Raw genomic sequence first — 22,758 nt, 5'->3', positions numbered from 1 at the left:
AAAACCATTAGAAAAGCAGTAACATGACATACATACACGAAGGGTTTGTCCTTCGGATTTATTTATTTCATAGCAAATACCAAGCGTGCAGTAAACTGCAATCTTTTGAAGTTGAGTGGCATTTCTATTGCAATTAGTGAATTCGAGATAGCAACATACTTCGCTGATAATAATAATTTAAAAAAAATACTTTTACACCAAACTCCGCCACACCTTTCATATTTCATTGAAATTGGTGCGTCAAATATGTCAAATCGGCCGATAATATATATATATGGGAGCTATATCAAAATCTTAACTAATTTCTAATTAATTTGTCACATTTATTATTGTTACTAAATTCCGCCACACATTCTGAATTTCATTGATATCGGTCATATATATCATGTTTGGTGCATAACATATATGAAATCGGCCAAAATATATATGTTAGCTATATCCAAACCTCAACTGATTTCAATATAATTTGGCAATTTTTTCTGGTGCCAGATTTTGTCTCTCTCGCTTTGGGTGCATCAAATATGTGAAATCGGCTGAGTATATATATGGGAGCTATAATCAAATCTGAGCATATTTGAATATAATTTGTCAAATTTATTTTTGTACCAAATTTAGCCACTCATGCCGAATTTCATTGGAATCGGAAATACGTATCGTGTTTTGTGCATCAAATATGTGAAATAGGCGGAAAATATATGGGAGCTATATCCAAATCTGAACCGATTTTAATATAATTTGACTAATTTATTTTCTAATCAAAATCCCGTTACATATTCCAAATTTTTTTGGAATCGAACATACATATCGTGTATGGTGCATAAAATACATGAAATCGGTCGAAAATATATATGAGAGCTATATCCAAATCTGAACCGATTTTAATATAATTTGACAAATGTATTTTTTTTTTAATTTCCGCTACACATTCCAAATTTCATTGAAATTAGAGATACATAGCGTGTTTGGTGCATCAAATACATGAAATCGGTCGAAAACATATATGGGAGCTATATCCAGATCTGTACCGATTTAAATATAATTTGGGAAATCAATTTTTTAGATAAAATCCATCACACGTTTCAAATTTCATTGAAATTGGGGATACATAGCGTGTTTGGTGCATCAAATTTCCAAATTTGGAGACTGTATCTTCAACCAATCAATAGATATGTGCATATAAAATCAAAATTTTTGGGAGGTACCTCCGATTCTGACGCTATATCTCCAGTTTCAAATGGAAATTCAAAGATGTATATAGCCTATGTTACTTTCAGGCGATGTTGCAGTATATATGGAAATTTTCAGGAAAATCTATTCAGCGGTTTTCGAGTCCATAAATTACAAACAAACAAACAAACAAACATACAAACATTTTCCTCTTTTATAGATATAGATTTATTTTAGTCCGATACGAAATGGAAAATATTTGCCAATTCCTCATAACATAAGTCAAAATATATTTAACTATTCAAAAATTGGCTGAGGGTATGCATCTGTCGGCAAAACCGAATGATACTATTTTACTGGTATTTTATACATTCAAATACCAAAAACACAGCCTTTCTCACACCTCCGCTCCCATTTTGAAATTCTGCCAAAATTTCAGGAGCCTTTTTTTAGCCGTTTCGCCAGCCAGTAAATAAGTCAGTCACTCAGCTCTGATTTTATAGATTACTAGCGGAACCAGGTGCGCTTCGCTACCCCTTTTGATTTTATATGCATTCAAAATTTTATATATTTTGTGGTTAAAAAAATAAAACAAATTCAAGAATATAAAAAACGTATTTATTGTAAAACTTGAATGCGCAAACAAACAAATCTATCGGTCTACAACGCGTAAACATGCCACACACAGAAGTCCATGAGAAAAGCAGGAACATGCCAAATTTAGTCTGCATATACGAAGAATTTGTCCTTCGGATTTATTAATTTCATAGCAAAAGCCAAGCATGCAGGAAACTGCAATCTTTTGAAGTTGATTGGAATTTCTGTTGCTATTAGAGAATTCGAGGACGCAATATACTTACCCATAATGATCGTATCCTCAAATAAATTTTTGTGCAGTTTTTTACTGTTAGCCTAATACCATAGCAAAGGCGTTGTGGGACATAATATCCAAAACTAAACCGATTTCAATATTATTTAACAAAATTTATTTTTGGACCAAAGTTCGTCACACCTTCCATATATCATTGAAATTGGTGGATTTTTGTTTTTTTGTTTTTTTTTTTTTTTTTTTTGAGGTATATCCAAACCTCAAACTATTTCAATATAATTTGGAAAATTAATTTTTATTCCATAACACATTCTGATATTCACTTATTCCAAATTTCATTGGAATCGTGTTTGCTGCATCAAATATGTGAAGTCGGCCGAAAATATTTATAGGAGCTATATCCAAATCTCAGCCGATATCAATATAATTTGGATTTTTCTTTGTACTAAATTACGCCACTTCTGCCACACATTCTGATTTTTTTTTAATCGGACATACACATTGTGTTTAAATACATGAAATCGGCCGAAATATATATGTGGAACCTATATCCAAATTTGAACGAATTTCAATATAATTCGACTATTTTATGTACTCTATTCCGTCCTTTATTCCAAATTACATTGCAATTAGACATACATATCGTGTTTGGAGTATCAAATGTGTGAAATCGGCCGAAAATATATACGGGAGCAATATTTAAATCTCAACCGATTTAAATATAATTTGCAACATTTATTTCTGTACCGAATTCCGCAACACATTTTGAATTTCATTGGAATCGGACACACATATCGCGTTGGGGGCATCAAAATTGTGAAATCGGCCGAAAATGCATATGGGAGCTATAATTAAGTCTTAACCGATTTAAATATAATTTGACTAATTTATTTTCTGGTCAAAATCCCGACACACATTCCAAATTTCATTGAAGTCAAACATACAAATCGTATTTGTTGTATCAAATAAAGGAAAAAGGTCGAAAATATATATGGGAACTATATCCAAACCTGAACCGATTTCAATATAATTTGGCAAATGTACGTTTGTTTTAAATTCCCTTACACATTCTAAATTTCATTGGAATTAGAGATACATAGTGTGTTTGGTGCATCAAATACTTGAAATCGGCTGAAAATGTATATGGGAGCTATATCCAAATCTGAACTGATTTCAATATAATTTGGCAAACAAATTTGTTAGACAAATTCCATCATACATTCCAAATTTCATTGAAATATGGAGTACACAGCGTGTTCAACGCATCAAATATATGAAATCGACCGAAAATATATATGGGAGCTATATCTAAATCTAAGCCGATTTCAATATAATTTGCCAAATTTATTTTTCTTTCAAATTCCGTTACGCATTCCAAATTTAAAGACTGTATCTGCAATCGATTAATAGATATGTGAATTTAAAATCCAAAATTTTGGGAGGTAACTCCGATTCTGATGCTATATCTCCAGTTCCAAGTGGAATTTCAAAAATTTATATAGCCTATGTTACTTTCAGGCGATGTTATAGTATACTTAGAAATTTTCAGAAAAATCTGTTCAGAGGTTTTCGATTCCATAAATTACAAACAAACAAATATATAAACATTTTTCTCTTTTATAGATATAGATCACCGAACTTATTGGTATCACAACTGACTAATATGGATCACAGTTATAATATAGCCCCTATTTTAATCTTCCTCCCGTGTAGAGCTATCTTAAAGACTAACCCGTATCTTCGTTCAGTTTAGCAGTTACTTGGTACATAGTCGTATCATACTAAATATTATAAAATCGTGTTGTATTTAAAACAACATTCCATAAATCTCAAGGAATTCCAAAATTTGAATACACCACATTTGAAAAAAAAGAAAAATTACTCACAATTCCGGTATTATATCTGCAATTAATATGTAATTATGTCTCATTTTTTGTGTTTTAATATTAATGAGCGGAGATTAAAAAAACAGAAATCCTTAAAAAAGTATCCACAAACAAAATGTCAATTGCAGTTTCCCACAAAATAAAGCCTACAGATCCAACTGTATAAATGATGGGTATCAACATAATTAAATAATTTTTAAGATTAAATGAAATGGCCACAGCAACAACAGCAATTACCATAATTAACTTTGGGGTAGTGAATTCATTAATAACATAAACGTGATTTGTTCATTTTAATGAGATTTTAAAGACCTCATACAGTTTGCAGGAAGGTTTTGCAATCCGCTTTATTTATGCCTATCAGTGATGATTAATGTGGAAAAATAACAAAAATAATAACATAAATGTTTTCATGTAACGGTATTTAAATGTAGTAAGTGAATGAGTTACAACAAACAACATGGAATGACAGAATTATGTAATACATATTACTTTATGCGAAATGCTGAATCAATTAAAAATTACATGATGTTACTTTTTAAAGCGTTCAGTGTTTCGCAGAGCTTATATTTGAACACAAACCGAGTGAGAGAGGACCTACGCTAACCCCAGAAAAGGGGTTTTAAGTCACATACGCAATATGCACAACAAGGATATTTGATATCAAATTGGATAGACTTTTTTATATTCGACCAAATTTTTCCATATGGTGGAACTCGTCCGGTTTTTGTATTGCTCCAATGAATTTATTTTAAGATAATTGTTAGCGAAGTCATATCATGCCCTATAAGACAATGTCATTTGGTACTAGAGGTACAAAAGTCCACGTCAATTTTTTTTTAAAAATCGATTCAGACTTGTATTTAGTTCCCAAATTGTGACTTCTCTAAAGACATAATACACATTCAAATAAAGTTCATAGTTGATATGATCTACTTCACAAAAATTCCCAATACGGAGCTCTACTAAATACGCATAGTGGCGTAAGGTATAATATAGTCCGACTTTCGGCCTTTTCTTATATTTTTTTAAGGAGAAACAAATCTACCATTAACCTCAAATGTAAAGTTTCAGCTGAGTTGGTTGGAAATTGTGGCAGAAACCTTCAAAATACTGAAAATCGGACCTGTGGACCTGTGTAGCGAATATTTTTCTGCAGAATAGAACAGACCTTTTAAGAACCCCAAAAGTCAAGTTTCAGCTGATTTGGTTGGACATTGTGACAGAAACCTTCAAAATGCCGTTATATGCGGCTATATCTAAACGTGGACCAATATAGCCAATTTTCAATACCAATCAGCCATAATATAAAGCTTTGTGCTACATTTCATCTATCTCTATCGTGATTTCAACTGACAGATGGACATCGCTAAATCGAATTATAATTTTATCGGCGTAAAATTCTAAGACGATTTAACCCTGTCTATCCGTCTGTTGTAATCAAGCTACAGTCTAAAGGAAATAAGATAGAAAGCTAAAATTTTGCATAGATCTCTCTTTTGTCTGCAGGCAGGTCTAGTTCGACGATGGGCTATATCGGTCCACGATATCGTATAGCCACCATATAACGGTACCCCCGATATTCGGTATTTTGATGATTTCAGCCACATTTTTCAATGGAATTGTCTGAAATTCCGCACAAGGGGTTCTTTGTGAGCACTTTACCCCCTGAGATAGAGTTCTCTATATAGGTTAACGATATCGTATAGCCCCCATTTTACGGTTCCCCCAATATTCGGTATTTTGATAATTTTAGCCATATTTTTCAATTGAATTGTTTGAAATTCCACAAATGGAGTCCCTTATGAGTATTTCATTCCCTGAAAGAGAATTTTCTATATAGGTCCACGATATCGTATATCCCCCATATAACGGTACCCTCCGATATTCGGTATTTTGATGATTTCAGCCACATTTTTCAATGGAATTGTCTGAAATTCCACACAAGGGGTTCTTTGTGAGCACTGAAGAGGATTTGTCTATATAGATCCACAATATCGTATATCCCCCCATACATCGGCACTTTCCGATATTATGTAACAGAATTTTCAATGGATTTTATGTTTTTGAAAATTTTCTAATTCGTTCCAAATGGTGGAGGGTATTCAAAGTTCGGCCCGGTCGAACTTACTGCTTTTTTACTTGTTTTTTTTTTAATTTATGCAATAAAGGAGACTAGCATTTCTTCTCATACCAACTTTTCGATAAGATCTTAATTTTGTAATATATCATCGGCAACTACTACAATTCTACAATTAACAAAACTGCCTTTGAAAAAGTTCTGAACATGGATCTATCAATAGCTGTTATTATTTTACAAAATTCTGAATGGGTTCGGGGTCGACATTTTGGACTCTCAGCCCAAAGAGTAAATTCTTTCAAAATACTCTCTAACATATATATTATTGTCTTTAGGACTTCAATATTATATCGCCTCTAAATTGTATAGCGTTATTTTCAATCCTTCGGAGGAATTTTTTTCCAATAGAAATTAATTAAGATAAGACTTCTGTGAGGTGGAAGATTAAAATTTCATTTGTTGCTGGCATATTAAAAGCTAGCGCGTGAGCATGCATCGCATAAGCCTACTCCATCATGGAGAATATCATAATCATAGATCTTAAATCATTCTTACAATACCAGAAATCTTTGATCTTTCAAAATTTCATAAAAACCCATACATTCACACCATTTGATTAATAACATAACTAAATATATCAAACAAGAAATCATTTGCAACATGTTGCATGTCATACTCACCTGACGCATTGCCGTGAGAAATCCTTGAGGATTGAAGAAGCCTGTCATCCAAAAGACCTGTTTTCCGCGCAACGCAACGATGCATTGTGACGAGTCAGGCATGAAGAAATTCAAACAGAAATTGAAAGTAGAAAGGAGATGTCATAAAAGTGACACAGATTAAAGATATTTGATGTCACGTTACTTTGCTTAGTTTGATAAATTAAAAATGAAAAAGCAAAAACCATGTGTTGAGAACTTTCGTGAACGAGTGCAAAAATAGAAATAAAACATGGAACCCGTATAAATATGTTACTCGCAACGGAATGATGGAAAGCATTTAAATGTAATTACGATTTTATTTAATAAAAACATTTACTCTCACACACACACTCACCGGGCGAAACAATACCACGGATTTCTATTTCAGTTTACATGGATTTGTGTCATTTGCTTCGTTTTATTTAGTTTAGAACTACAAAAAAATACATCCATGGTTTGCCATAGTTGATGAGTGGGTGTGTTTGTATGTGTTCGTCCGATGCTTTTAACTTAAATTCCATCGTTTAAGTGGACAGCCACATAGCAGCGCATAACTTACCTTTGGACGATCCGTTGATATCCAGGTACGAAATTGTGCATTACGCTCCAGTAGTTCGGTGTACCAAAAGCCCAAAGTTGTTGACTCCCAGGATATCTGCAAATGACAGAATATTTCATTGAGACAAAAAGAGAACGAGAGATAAAATAAATTGTATGTCCGTCTGTCTGTTTATTCTAGCTGTTGCTGTCGCCGTTTTATATTTCTGAAATTCTTTTGATACCGTTTCGCTGCATTTCACATTAAAAAAACATTTCATTATATTCAAGCGGTGTTTAAATATTTCAAATTATTTGCTCAAAAAAGAAAGGGGTCACATGGGGTTGGGATTTGGGTCATAGAAACAGGTAGACTCTTATAAAAATGGAAATGATGTCTCACCACTAATTCTAGAGATTTAGAGAAAAATGCGGCAACATATAACATCGATTAAAATAAATCTGTCATACATTATAACTCCTTATGTTAAAGTCAATTAAAATATATAGTCAAAAGTATATAACATATTTATTATACCCTCCACCATAGTATGGAGGGAACATTTTTATACCCTCCATCATACTATGGAGGGTATATTCATTTTGTCATTGCGTTTGTAACTCATCGAAATAATGTTCTTAGACCCAACAAAGTATATATATTCTTTATCAGCGAAAAATTCTAAGACGATTTAGCCATGTCCGTCTGCCTGTCTGTTGTAATCGAACGAATTGAGATAGAAGGTTAAAATTTTCCACACATGTTTATTTTGCCGGTAGTCAGGTTAAGTTTGTAAATGGCCCATGTAGGTCCACGTTTTCATATAGCCCCCATATAACAGTACCTCCCGATATTCGGTATTTTGATGATTTTAGCGACATCATTCGCCGGAATTGTTTCAAACTTGGCATTTGAAGTTCGAAATGGATACTACAGCCTGAGACAGAAAATTGTCTGTGCAAGTCCACGTCTTCGTATAGCCCCCATATAACGGTGCCTCTCTCTATTCGGTATTTTGATGATTTTAGCGACATTATTCATCGGAAACGTTTCAAATTTGGTGTTTGAAGTTCGAAATGGATTCTACAGTCTGTGACAGAAAAAAGTCTTCGTATAGCCCCATATAATGGTTTCGAATTTGAATATGGTAATGGCTTGTGACAAACACTGCCTATGTGCACGTCGTACAGGCCCTAATATAACGATGTTTTTAAAATGTTAACGGAATTTTTGGCGAAATTTATCTTTTTCGAAAATTTTTAAATTTGGTCTAAATGGTGGAGGATATTCAAAGTTCGGCCCGGCCGAACTTTCTGCTTTTTTACTTGTTACTTTGTAATTCCGTTTATAACACCTCGAAATATATATTTAAGACCCCACAAGGTTTTAATACACTCTCCAAAATATTTTCGGCTGGAAAACCACAAGTGGCTATCGTTAAATCTGGTAGCGTAGCCCGACGTCAAAGAAGTGAACGGAAGAAAACAGCAACATTAGCAGAAATGGTTCGAAAAGTAAGGAAGAGACTTGATCGAAACCCTCGTCGCAGTTTCCGAAAAATTGCTCGTGAGCTGAACATATCGCAATATTCCATTCGGCAAATAATAAAAAAATAGATCGCGGTAAAGCCATTGAAATTCCAAAAAGTGCAAGAACTTACCCCGCAACAGAAATACAATGGACTCAAAATAGCTAAAGAGTTGCTTCGCTTTGCCGAAAGTGGTGAACTTTCGAATTTGGTTTTCTCCGATGAGGAAACATTCGTTGCCTAGCAGTGAACAAAAAAATGATCGTGTTTACTTCCCAAAGAGGTCAGCTGAAAATGTGCACCTTCCGTTGGCCACCAGAACTCAAGCGCCGGCCATGGTGATGGTGTGGGCCGCCATAACAACTGCATTCTGCAGGGTGTATTACCCAAGAATGGTTACAAAATGAGGTTCCTCGCTTCATTTCCAGCGCACAATGTCCACCAAAATCTCCGGATACCAATCCATTGTATTATTGTGTCTGGAGTATTTTGGAATGCAAGGTTGTCACTAAAAAATACCAAAGTGTCGATCACCGCAAGCAAGCGCTTCGCCGGGAATGGGCCAAAATTCCGCAGAGCAACATTCGGACAGCGTGTGATGGTTTCATTGGCCGTCTGAAGGTCATAATTCGTGCCACAGGTGACCAATTCGAACAAATCTAATCTTATTCTAAAAATTTGATACTATTTCCGTCATTTTTTGCTTTCATTCAATAAAATTTAAAAAAGAAATGTAAAAATTATGACATTTGACTTTGTTGCAGTTTTTTTATCTTACCCTTTATATGGGAGCTATATCTAAATTTTAACCGATTCTCACCAATTTGAATATTTGTTTGCAAAATTTCATCTCAATCGGATAATGAATGTTTTGTTTTGTTTTGTTTTGTTCACAAGAATATGGACATAAAGACGGATAGGCGGACTGACATGCATAAATCGACACAGAAAGTGATCCTATGATGATCCTCAAAAGAAACTATCTCGCTTCCTTCTCCATGTTACAAACAAATGCGCAAAGACATAATGCCCTTACCATTATGTGGTGTAGGGTATAAAAATATACAGGTTGATCAAATCATTAACATTCGTCATTCGATACGTCACAAACATTATGCCTTTCCAGTTGTTTTAAGTACTTTAAGCTCCAAGTACAGGTTTTCTTCAAACGCTTACAAGTCCCCTTCAAACAATTTACAACAATTGAATTTATTCCCATTCATGATGTTGTTACATAATTTTCAATGACAGAATGAATGGCGGCGAGGCTCTGTTCTGTTTTTAAAACAATTTAATTAAAACAAATAAACACTGTGGCTATTTACTTAAAAAAAAAAACATTGTCGGCTGCAGCAACAACAACAATGCTGCTAAGTGTCATTTTATAAAACAATGTATGAATGGAATTTCTCAAACTTATCTCGCTGCGTTTTGTAAAGCGGATAAATGTCAGGAACAGGGAAGTAGGTCAAGCAGCAGTAGCTGAATAAATGTATGTCCCTAATGAAGTACGTCGACTATTTAAAGTGTAAGGTGAGAATGCTTAAAGGTAGGAACAATGGAGATACTAAAACAATGGATTAAAAGTTGAAATTGTCTTTAAGGGCAGTATTAAATTCAAGGAAATTTTTGGATTATAACTTGGAAGGTTATGTTAAAATGAGGGACGATTTAAACGCCATAACTAAAAAAAGCGAGATTATAGAAAATAAATTTATGTTCAATTTGCAATCAGAAATTCCGAACTCTTTGAAAGATCCTTTAGAGATTTATATTCGTATATTCCGTTTCAAAATAAATTTTGGAAAATTACACTTTTACCAATTTGTTAATAAATTTGAATTAAAAACCTCCGAGTTTTCTTCCAGTCTTTTTCATGAAGCTATGAAAGATAATAATATACAGGGTGAGACGAAAAAACTGCAACCAACTTCCTACTGTTGTCATTTCTTAGCCAATCTAAACCGACAACTGTTAAAATTATTCCAGTGACAGCTCATCATATTGTGTACAACCGTACAAAAGCATTTTAGTGAGAATTTTCCAGAAAAAAGGTTATTCGTGATGGAATTCAAGCGTGATAGTGTGATTTCTTTATATTTGGCTGGAAAACCACAAGTGGCTATCGTTAGAGCACTCCAACATTTAAATGTGAATAACTCTTTTGTGTCTCGTATCATCGCTCGTTACCGTGATACTGGTAGCGAAGCCCGATGTCAAGGAAGTGGACGGAAGAAAACAGTAACATCAACAAAATTGGTTCGAAAATAAAGAAGCGACTTGATCGAAACCCGCATCGCAGTGGCCGAAAACTGGCTCGTAAGCTGAACATATCGCAATTTTCCATTCGGCAAATATTGAAAACTGAGCTCGGGGTAAAGCCATTGAAATGCCAAAAAGTGCAAGAACTTACACTGCAACAGAAAGAAAATAGAGTCAAAAGAGCTAAAGAGTTGCTTCGCTTGGCCGTAAGTGGTGAGAGGCCGAATTTGGTTTTCTCCGAAGAGAAAACATTCGTTGTCCAGCAGTTTGCAAACAAACCAAAAGATCGTGTTTACTTGTCAAAGAGGTCAGCTGAAAATGTGCACCTTCGGTTGGCCACCAGAACTCAACCGCCGACCATGGTGATGGTGTGGGCCACCATAAGAGCTGACAGGTCGTTCTCCGCTCGTATTTAACATCAGAAAAAATGCCGAATATTATCACGAAAATATTATGGCGGGTGTATTAAAGCCTTGGGCAGGCAAACATTTTGGCCGCACACCTTAGACATTCCAACAGCACTCAGCACCATCGCACTCAGCACGCGCCACCCGTGAGTGGTTACAAAACGAGGTTCCTCACTCCAATTCCAGCGCACAATGGCCACCAAAATTTCCGGATACCAATCCGTTGGACTATTGTGTCCGGAGTATTTTGGAAAGCAAGGCCGGCACTAAAAAATACCAAAGTGTTGATCACCTCAAGCAAGCGCTTCGCCGTGAATGGGACGAAATATCGCAGAGCAACATTCGTGCAGCGTGTGATGGTTTCATTGGCCATTTGAAGGCCATAATTCGTGCCAAAGGTGACCGATTCGAACAAATCTAAACGGATTCTAAAATGTGATGTTATTTCCGACATTTTTTGATTTCATTCAATAAAATTTAAAAAAAAAATGTAAAAGTTATAGCGTTTGACTTTGTTGCAGTTTTTATCTCATCCTGTATGTTTTAGAAATTTTTTTATGAAATTATAAAAAAAAATATTTCAGCTGCACAATCCTCACCAAACCTCCATTCAACCTGACATTTAAAACCTTTGATTAAAATGACACTTTTCATTCAGGATATCCAATTTTAATTGTCCCAATTATTTGATACTGTTGTTTAAAGCTAATGTTCTGCAATTTCCTTTTTTATGTTAAATTTTGCCCCTAGCCAATAAAAAAACGAACACATTTGATTATTATCGCTCACATCCTAACATGTGATTAATGATTTTGGCAATGCCTTTGGCAGCGAATAAAACATTTCCCACTCGATTCCCTCCCCCGCACTCCCAATCGTTGACGAAGTGATGTAAAACATTAATTCAACATGAAAATGTTGATGGGTACCTGTTGATATATTAGATTTATTCCCTAATTTAGAAAATAATGTTTCATGGTTATGCGATATCCGCAGGGTTCTATTTGAACATGAAGGTAATGTATTATGAGCGAGATCTACCATATAAAATGAAAACCATGTAGGTGGATTGAAAGTGAGTAATGTTAAATGGAATGAAAAAGTAAATTGTAATCTTAATTTTAGAATTCCAAAAATATTGCGCTGCGATTCCCAGAAAAAAACATTTGTTTTTTTTTTTTTTTTCAAATTATATTATACTTTTTTAATTCAGCGGTATAGCTTAGATTTGGGCAAAAGCAGTCCCATTTTAAAACATGTGTTTCATTAGGTAGCTTTCTCATCAGTATTATCAAGGAGAGGAGAGCAATCACAAAGCAAATCTTAAATTATTTCAATAAATAGACATAGTCTGATCGCATACATCTATGTGTAAATTTCGCTTGACTTTTTTAAACTTTTTATATGGCTATGGCATAACGGGTTTACATCCTAGGCCTCTTTAGACCAAATCCGTTTCAAGACAGTTGGAATCGATATAGGGTTGTCCGCCCGCGTACAATTGTAGTCCGCATCTACAAACACTCAACCATATCTCAACGCCAGATACCAACATAAACCACAACATCAAATTTGAGGACTCCAGCCTTATCCCTTCACCAAATACCAAATTTAGTATCATTTATCAGATTTCTTACAAATATAGGAAGTATTTCCCAAACCACCTTCACATCATAGCCACAGACATCAACAGAAACCACAATATGAAATTTCGCGATTCCAGTTCTATCCCTTCCCACATTCGTAGGAATGTGGACGCATTTCCAACACCACCTTCATATCTCAACCACAGACACCAACATTTTTTTCTTCACCCAATACAAATTTTAGTAATTTTAGTACAATTATAGTTCACATTTCCAAAAGAAAAACTCCATATCTCAAATCCAGATACCAACAAAGACCTCAGTATCGAATTTTGGGATTCCAGCCCTTTCCCTTCACCCAACACCAAATGAATGGTACTTCATAAGTATTTTCCGTACAAATATAGGAAGCATATCCAATAACACATACATATCTTAACCAGAATACGTATTTGCAAACCTACACCAGTTATCAACACCAGTTACCAACATAGACCACAACATCAAATTTGAAGACTCCAGACTTATCCCTTCGCCGAACGCCAAATTTAATATAATTTATTAAGTTTCGAACAAATATAGGACGCACTTCCCAGACCAACTTCATTATCTTAGCCACAGACATCAACAGAGACCACAATAGCAAATTTAGCGATTCCAGCTCTATCCCTTTACCCAATTCAAAATTTATTACCACATAATACTTCTCGTGCGAATGTAGTACGCATATCCAAAACCACCACCATATCTCAACCACAGACACCAACAGCAACCTCAATATTAATTTTGAGGATTTCAGCTCTATTCCTTCTCCCAATACCAAAATTAGTATTTTTTATACCCTACACCACAAGGTGGTCAATTTTATCGAAATCGGTTTAGATATAGCTATAGCTCCAATATATATTGTTCATCCGATTTGTTATTTTTGTCCTCCGCAGCCGTAATATGCACTCTGTAACAACAATATTTGGGGAAATATATCAAATGCAGCTCAGAAATACCTTTGCTAAATTTTATCGAGATCGGTTTAGATTTGGATATAGCTCCCATATATAACTTCGTCTGATTTACCATTTATTGTGCACCAAACTTCTAATACTTGTCCAAATGGGATGGAATTTGGCACATACGACCGAATTTAGTCTAGAAGGTAGTATGCCAAATTTGGTGAAGATCGGTTCAGACATAGTTATAGCTCCCATATATATGGTTCATCCGATTTATTGTATTTGTTACCCACAGCCGTAATATGCACTCCGTAACAACGATATTCAGGGAAATATATCAAATACAGCTCAGAAATATCTTTGCCAAATTTTATCGAGATCGGTTCAGATTTGGATATAGTTCCCATATATATTTTTATCCGATTTCAAATTAATTTCGCACCAAATGGGCAATACAAGTCCGAATTTGAACTTTAAATTATAATTATAATCATAGCGTGTATGATTGAATTCTCCCATAAAAACTTTTAATTATTAAGTGGAGCTCAACTAAATTAGCAAAGTGGTGTAGGGTATCATAAAATCGGCCCCGCCCGACTTTAGGACTGGTTATTTATGGTCTTTACTGGTTGTACAATTGTAGTACAAATTTCCAAAAGCAAATCCATATCTCAATTCCAGATAGCAACAAAGACCTAAGTATCAAATTTTGGGATTCCAGCCCTTTCACTTCACCCAACGCCAAATTTAGTGCCATTAAGTATTTTCCTTACAAATATAGGACGCATTTCTAATACCATTATAAGATATCAACACCAGATACGAACAGAGTGCTCAGTATCAAATTGAGGATTTCAGTCTTATCCCTTTATCCAATACCCAAATTTAGTAGTTTTTGCACGAATATATATAACAATTCCAAAATCACCTTCATATCTTTACCGCAGACAGACACTAGAGCTAAATATCAAATTTCGGGATTTCAGCTCCATCACTTCATCCAATATCCAATTCAGAACCAATTAGTACTTTTCGTATAGTTATTGTACCCATTTGCAAAACTGCCACTAGCTACCAACTGAAGTGATAGGGCTCGCTTCACCCAATACCAAATTGTACTTTTGTACACATATTTTTTTAAATTGCGCACATCCCAAAACTTCTATGAACACAAGATCTGCTATGCAGATGGAATATAGCGAACCCCTCCTTCTTCACAACTGGCCAAAAATCAAAATAATGATAACTCCCATAAAATGCGATATAAGGATCCGATTCTCATAAAATTTCATACATTTTCGTTGACACAATATCTGGTGTGTTTGCTTGACATATTGGTCTACTGTTTCTGGTACCTCCCCCATTAGGGGGTCAACATTTTGAAAAACAAAATGCACCTGCCTAATAAACATCCGATTCTCTTCAAATTTCACACATTTCAATATTTTTACTAACGCAGGATCTTGTGTGAAGATGATAGATGTCGGCCCTCACCTTCTGGTATCTCCCCTATAAAGGGTCAACCTTTTAATTACTTATGTCTCTCACAACTTAATTATTGGAAAAAATTGGAAAAAAAAATGTAAAAAGAAATTTTCGATATTTTTTTTTTTTAATTTTTCACATCCCAATTAATATTTTATCTAAAGTGAAGAAAAGTGACAATATTGGCTCCATCCCACTGAACCTCCCCCATGATGGGGCAAATCGACTCAGAAAGTGATTCTATGCAGATCATTAAAAGGAGCTATGGGTCTATCTCGTTTCCTTTTGCCTGTTACAAACAAATGCCCAAAGACATAATACCCTGACCACCCTGTGGTGTAGATATGATTACATGATATATGTAAAATGTGGATGTTTAAATTAAATTCATTAAATTACTGATTACTATAATAAATATAATGGAAAATCCTTAAAATGTAGAGCCCAATATGAACTACAAATACCAAATTTTTCACAAATCCGTAAGAAAATAGAGTTCAAATCGTAAAACTACCAAATATCGGAAGGTACCGTTATATATGTGCCATAGGAAAACGTGGACCTACATATGCAATCTGCTACAGGAACTAGATCTTATTACGAACTATAGACAAATCCGTAAAAAAATGTGACTGTAACCATCAAAACACCGCATATCAGTGACCAAACGGGCAAGAGAGTAGAGAATTAAAGGTTTTCAAATGGAATGACAAATTTAATATACCCTTCCTCGGCGTATATACAGGGTGAGATGAAAAAATTACAACCAAATTCAGACTGCTGTCATTTCTAAGTCACTCATGCGACATCTGTTAAAATTATTCCAGTGACAGCTCTTTATATTGTGTACAAAAGCATTTTTGTGAGAATTTTCCACAAAAAAAGTTATTTGTGATGAAATTCAAGCGCCGTCGGAAAACAGCAACATCAGCAGAAATCGTTCGAAAAGTAAAGAAGCGACTTGGTCGAAACCCGCGTCACAGTGGCCGAAAAATGGCTCATGAGCTGAACATACCGCAATATTCCATTCGGCATATATTAAAAAATTAGCTCGGGCTAAATCATTTAAAATCCAAAAAGTGCAAGAACTTACACCGCAACAGAAAGAAAATAAAGTCAAAAGAGCTAAAGATTTGCTTAGCTTGGCCGGACGTGGAGAACTGCCGAATTTGATTTTCTTCGATGGAAAAACATTCGTTGTCCAGCGGTTTTTAAACGAACAAAATGATCGTGTTTACTTGCCAAAGAGGTCAGCTGAAAATGTTGGCCACCAGAACTCAAGCGACGGTCATGATGATAGTGTGGGCCGCCATAACAGCCGATGGTCGCTCTCCGCTCGTATTAATCGACCGCGGCATCAGAATAAATGCCGAATATTATCGCGAAAATATTCTGGAGGGTGTATTAAAGCCTTGGACACGCAAACATTTTGGCCGCAGACGTTGGACATTCCAACAGGACTCAGCATCATCGCACTCAGCACTCGCCACCCATGAATGGTTACAAAATGAGGTTCCTCGCTTCATATTCAGCTATTGGACTATTGTGTCTGGAGTATTTAGGAAAGCAATGTTGGCACTAAAAAATACCAAAGTGTCGATCACCTCAAGCAAGCGCTTCGCCGGGAATGGGCCAAAATACCGCAGAGCAACATTCGGGCAATGTGTGACGGTTTCATTGGCCGTTTGTAGGCCATAATTCTTGCCAAAGGTGACCAATTCGAACAAATCTAAACTTATTCTAAAATTTGATTCTATTTTCGACATGTTTTGCTTTCATTCAATAACATTTAAAAAAATTTAAAAATTATGCCATTTGACTTTGTTGCAGTTTTTTAACCCACCCTGTATTTTGGTATTAGTTGAACAGATAGTGCCTGAAATCTGAAATTGTTCATTGTTCATGTTTAGCTTGGACATATGGAGGTAATTTCAAAGAGGAGTACTATAATTGTACGAAAATTACAAAATGGTACTATATTTGGTGTTGGATGAAGGGATGGAGATACAATTTTAAAATTTGATTCTTATATTACTGATGGTGTTTGCGATTTGGCGGTGGTTTGGAAATGCGTCCTATATTTGTACGAAAAGTAGTAAATGGTACTAAAATTGGTATTGGGTGAAGGGGTAGAGCTAAAATTCTGAAATTTGATATTGAAGTTACTGTTAGTTTACATATGGAAAAATTGAAATAATTTTGGACAGAAAATTGGATGTTGGCTTATAGTGCAATGGTTTACTTAACTTAATAATGAAAGATTTTGTAGATTTTTGATATAAAAGGTAAACATTTCCCCATTATTCTTTCCGAAACAGAAAGACTTGAATAATATACAAAACCTTGAAAGTTTGAAAATTTAATATATAGTAGTAGTGTGAAGTTTTAAATAACAATTTTTGTGACACTGAACCATTTGTGCATTATGAGTACTAAAGAGGCCTAATACAAATTATAAAATTTTGACAATAAATCAATATTTCACTCTCTTTCACTTTACCGGAGGCCTCAAACTCCAGGGCTTTAATGTGGCTTATATGTTTGGCTTTTTTGAGAAAACACAATGACTGGTTCCGCAATTAGTTTTGGCCCCTGTTAACATAGGTGTTATATTCTACCACGGATTTTATTCAGTTTCTTATTTATGAAAATGTCACTATAAAAAGCTGACCACATGTGACTTGTACATCGTATTAGGTTTTTCACCTGAGATTTGGCAGAGCTCTAATGTCTAGTTATCCTAATTGGAATATTCCCGCTTTTCCACAGAATTGTTAAAATGTTAACATTTTAAAAGAACATTATTTGTAATTGAATCCTTAAATATCCTTTTATACAAAAATCTTGTTCTTATTTTCCCACAAAATAGGATTTTTTCATTTTAATACCACCTAAGTCGTTTACTTAAGATCTTAACAATTATCTTTCTTGAAGGGCCCTCAAAAAACATTTCATGAAATCCATTGTTTATGCGTTCTAAATAAATTAAAGATAAAATCATAAAAAACAGCGCCAACTTTAAAGATTTCAAGTAAAATTGAGAATCATGAAAAATAAATAATAATTTAATAATAAAAAACGAGATTTTGCATTAATTATTGGGATTTATTGGCCAGACCCAAATCAATAAATGTAAACATTCAAACGAACAGAACAAAACAAAGTAAAGAAACCTGACAAAGGTAACAACGAATACCACCATCACCCATCCCCGCAAAAACCGGATTACAAATCAAACAAAAATCTATAAACGGAAATCCAAGAAACAAATCGTAATTTGATGTTTTCTGATGTCTGTCCAATTTAACATGACCGGTGTTTTCTTTTTTTCTTAAGCCTTTAAGTATTCGCTTCAGTGTGAGGGTGGGGGATGGTGGATATCTGTAGAGTATATGTAGTGATATTAAAGCCATGAAAAACAGCACACATCAACGGTGCTTTTATGTGTGTGTGTGCATTTAAGCTGAAAATCGAGCTGTTTTTTTTTTTCTCTTTCATTTTTGATGGTGTCAAAATCATATTTTGTCTCGTGTTGGGGTTTTTCGTTGATTTCCTTTTGTCAAGCCAAAGGTGTTCGTCCTGCGTCATTGAGCAAAACCTGAAACTTAAATTGGCCTTTTTTCCGCATTGTTGCCACGGCTTGCAGAATAAATGTTCGGAGAAAAAAATGAGAATGAACCAAAAAACTTCCCTTTACTATCTCCTCTCCTCTGCTGGCGAAATGTTTTTGATCGGGCCTAGATTCACACTGATGTCCCGTTAAAAACATTCACAACATCAAAAGCATACGGCGGGCGGTCCAAAAATGTCATGAATATAAAACAAAAAGCATTTCCATGAATTTTAAAAACATCTTTGTTAGTATGAATATGTGAAAGGTGAAGTTAAAAAAAAAAACAAAAAATAAATAAACGGAGTCATATGCATTGGTTAACACAAAATAAACTGAAAAACTCTAGACACAAAAGTGTAAAGCTTAGATCTGTTTTAGAAAAAAGTGGGGATTGCGAGTATCAATGTTGTTCTCGAAATTGTAAGCACGATATTTTTTCTACAAAATATTTTTTATGATTATGAGTTTATCGCTATTTGAGTTTCTAGAACTACTTTCCTTCGTTTAAGAAAACAATAGATGAAGCTTCCAGTTACTGACTTTTAGGAAAATAGAAAATAGTAGAAAAACCCTCATCCATTTGGAAAAAAATTGGAAATTTTCCATTAGAAAAGCAGTAACTGACATACATACACGAAGGTTTTGTCCTTCGGATTTATTTATTTTATAGCAAATATCAAGCGTGCGTAAGTCGTTGTGGGTCAATGGCTCCTATTAAAATCATATCCCAATCTGATCCGATTTAAATATGATTTAAAAAAATTTACTTTTACGCCAAATTCCGCCACACCTTTCATATTTCATTGAAATTGGTGCTTCAAATATGTGAAATCGGCGGAGAATATATATGTGGGAGCTATATCCAAATCTGAACCGATTTCAATATAATTTGACAAATTTATTTTCGGATCAAATCCCGTCACACATTCCATATTTCATTTTTTCAAATGAACGAAATCGATCGAAAATATATATGGGAGCTATATCCAAATCTGAACCGATTACAATATAATTTAGCTAACTTATTTTTTTTTCCAAATTCCTTTAGGCATTCCAAATTTGAAGACTGTATCTGTAATCGATCAATAGATATGTGCATATAAAATCTAAATTTTTGGGAGGTACCTCCGATTCTGATGCTATATCTCCAGTTCCAAGTGGAATTTCAAAAATGTATAAAGCCTATGTTACTTTCAGGCGATGTTGCAGTATACATGGAAATTTTCAGAAAAATCTGTTCAGCGGTTTTCGAGTCCATAAATTACAAACAAACAAACATACAAACATTTTCCTCTTTTAAAGATATAGATAAATAATAGAATTCGTTATAAATTCTGTTAAAAACTTAATCATGCCGTATACAGGATGAGATAAAAAAGACTCCCACAAAGTGAAACACCATATTTTTTACATTTAGATATTTTCGAATTGGTCACTTTTGCCACGAATTATGGCCATCAAACGGCCAATGAAACCTTCACACGCTGCCCGAATGTTGCTCTGCGGTATTTTAGACCATTCCCGGCGAAGCGCTTGCTTGAGGAGATCGACACTTTGGTATTTTTAGTGCCAACCTTGCTTTCCAAAATACTCCAGACACAATAGTCCAACGGATTGGTATCCGGAACCGCATTTTGTGACTATTTTAGGATGGCGCGTGCTGAGTGCGATGGCGCTGAGTCCTGTTGGAATGTCCAACGTCTGCGGCCAAAATGTTTGCGTGTCCAAGGCTTTAATACACCCTCCAGAATATTTTCGCGATAATATTCGGCATTTATTCTGATTAACGGTCGATTAATATGAGCGGAGAGCGACAATCGGCTGTTATGGCGGTCCACACTATCACCATGACCGTCGCTTGAGTTCTGGTGGCCAACATTGCAAATATAAAACTTTAGCAATTCTGGTGAATAATACCGAATATAGGAAGTTACCGATATTTATGAACTAAACGAAGACCTGCTTAGACAATTTTCTGTCATAGGGTGTAGTTCTCATTAGGAACTTCAAATGCGAATTTTGAAACAAATCCCGTGAATAAAGTCGCTAAAATCATAAAAATACGGAACATCGGGAGGTACCGACATTTAGGGGCTATACGAAGACCTGGACCTGCACAGACAATTTTACGTCATAAACTGTAGAACCTATTAGGAAATCCAAACACGAAATATGACACAATTCCGGTCTATAATGTCGCTAAAACCATCAAAATACCGAAAATAGGGAGGTACCGTTATATGGGGGCTATACGAAGACGGGCTATAGGGACTTCAGCATAGCCAATTTTCTGTCACAGGCTGTAGCACCCATTACGAACTATCACAACGAAATTTGAAAAAACATTCCGGTGATCAATGTCGCCAAATACATCAAACTGCCGAATATAGGGAAGTACAATTATATGGGGGCTATACCTAAACGTGGACCTATAGCCCATTTTCAATACCGAAAGTCGCTAACACACATTTGAGTAAAATTTCATCATATTCGGTCTTTATTCTCATGCCACGGTCGATTAATACGAGCGGAGAGCGACTATCGACTGTTATGGCGGCCCACACCATGGCCGGCGTTTGAGTTCTGGTGGCCAATCGAAGGTGCCACCTCTTGGCAAGTAAACACGATCATTTTGTTTGTTTACAAACTGCTGGACAATGAATGTTTTATCATCGGAGAAAACCAAATTCGGCAGTTCACCACTTTCGACCAAGCGAATTAGCTCTTTCGAGTCTAGTTTCTTTCTATTGCGGTATAAGTTCTTGCACTTTTTGGAATTTCAATGATTTTAGCCCGAGCTCACCTTTCAATAGTTGCCGAATGCAATATTGCAATATGTTTAGCTCACGAGCCATTTGTCGGCCATTGCGAAGCGGGTTCCGATCAAGTCGCTTTTTTAATTTTCGAACCATTTCTGCTGATGTTGCTTTCTGGTTTCTAGCGTCCACTACCTTGACGTCGGGCTACGCTACCAGTATAACGGCAACGAGCGATGGTACGAGACACAAAAGATTTATTCACATTTAAATGCTGGAGTGTTTTAACTATCACGCTTGAATTCCATCACGAATAACTTTTTTTCTGGAAAATTCTCACCAAAATGCTTTTGTACGTGTGTAAGCAATATAATTTTAACAGCCGTCGGAAGAGTGGCTTAGAAAAATACAGAAGTTCGTTGCAGTTTTTTCATCTCACCCTGTACAGTACATGAGATTACATCGAGAAGGATTATATTAAAAATTTTTATATCGAAGCCGAGGTTCACAAAATGGAAACGTACGCACCGAAATTCACTCCGTTTTGGCTTGTATTAGCTATTATTTGCACAATAAACCTGAAATCGGATTAACGATATATATAGGAGCTATGTCCAAATCTTATCTGCTCTCGATAACATTTGGCGAATGTATTTCCAAGCTCTTTAAGATATCTGGTACACAATTTCATTGTTATTACGAATGTGGGGGACTTAAATATTAAATCGGATGAAACATATATATGGAAGCTATAGCTATATCTGCAACGATTTTCATCAAATTTGATGTACTTGCTCCTAGACTGATTTCGGTCGGATGTACCAAAATTCAGGATTTTTGGACAGACATTGGCCGTATGGTGCACAATTAAACCGAATCGGATATATGGGAGCTATACCTAAATCTGATCCGATTATCACCAATTTCATGGTAGACGCATGTGCTCTCCGTTCATTGTTTATATGCTATT

General features: G+C 35.1%; 1 protein-coding gene across 1 annotated transcript in view; it reads right to left on the bottom strand.

Moving 5' to 3' along the window:
* The window catches only part of LOC101889360 (dynein axonemal heavy chain 5), a 136,092-nt gene that overhangs the window by 27,255 nt on the left and 86,079 nt on the right, over positions 1 to 22,758 (bottom strand). The window contains 2 exon segments of the mRNA XM_059126490.1: positions 6,643 to 6,699; positions 7,223 to 7,318. Of these exon segments, the coding sequence (XP_058982473.1) occupies positions 6,643 to 6,699; positions 7,223 to 7,318 (153 nt within the window).

The sequence above is a fragment of the Musca domestica genome, unplaced genomic scaffold, assembly GCF_030504385.1.
Source record: "Musca domestica strain aabys unplaced genomic scaffold, Musca_domestica.polishedcontigs.V.1.1 39, whole genome shotgun sequence".
In the NCBI taxonomy this organism is placed as follows: Eukaryota; Metazoa; Arthropoda; class Insecta; order Diptera; family Muscidae; genus Musca; species Musca domestica.
The sequence above is the reverse complement of the archived record's forward strand: the minus strand, read 5'-3'. Positions and strand labels throughout refer to the sequence as shown.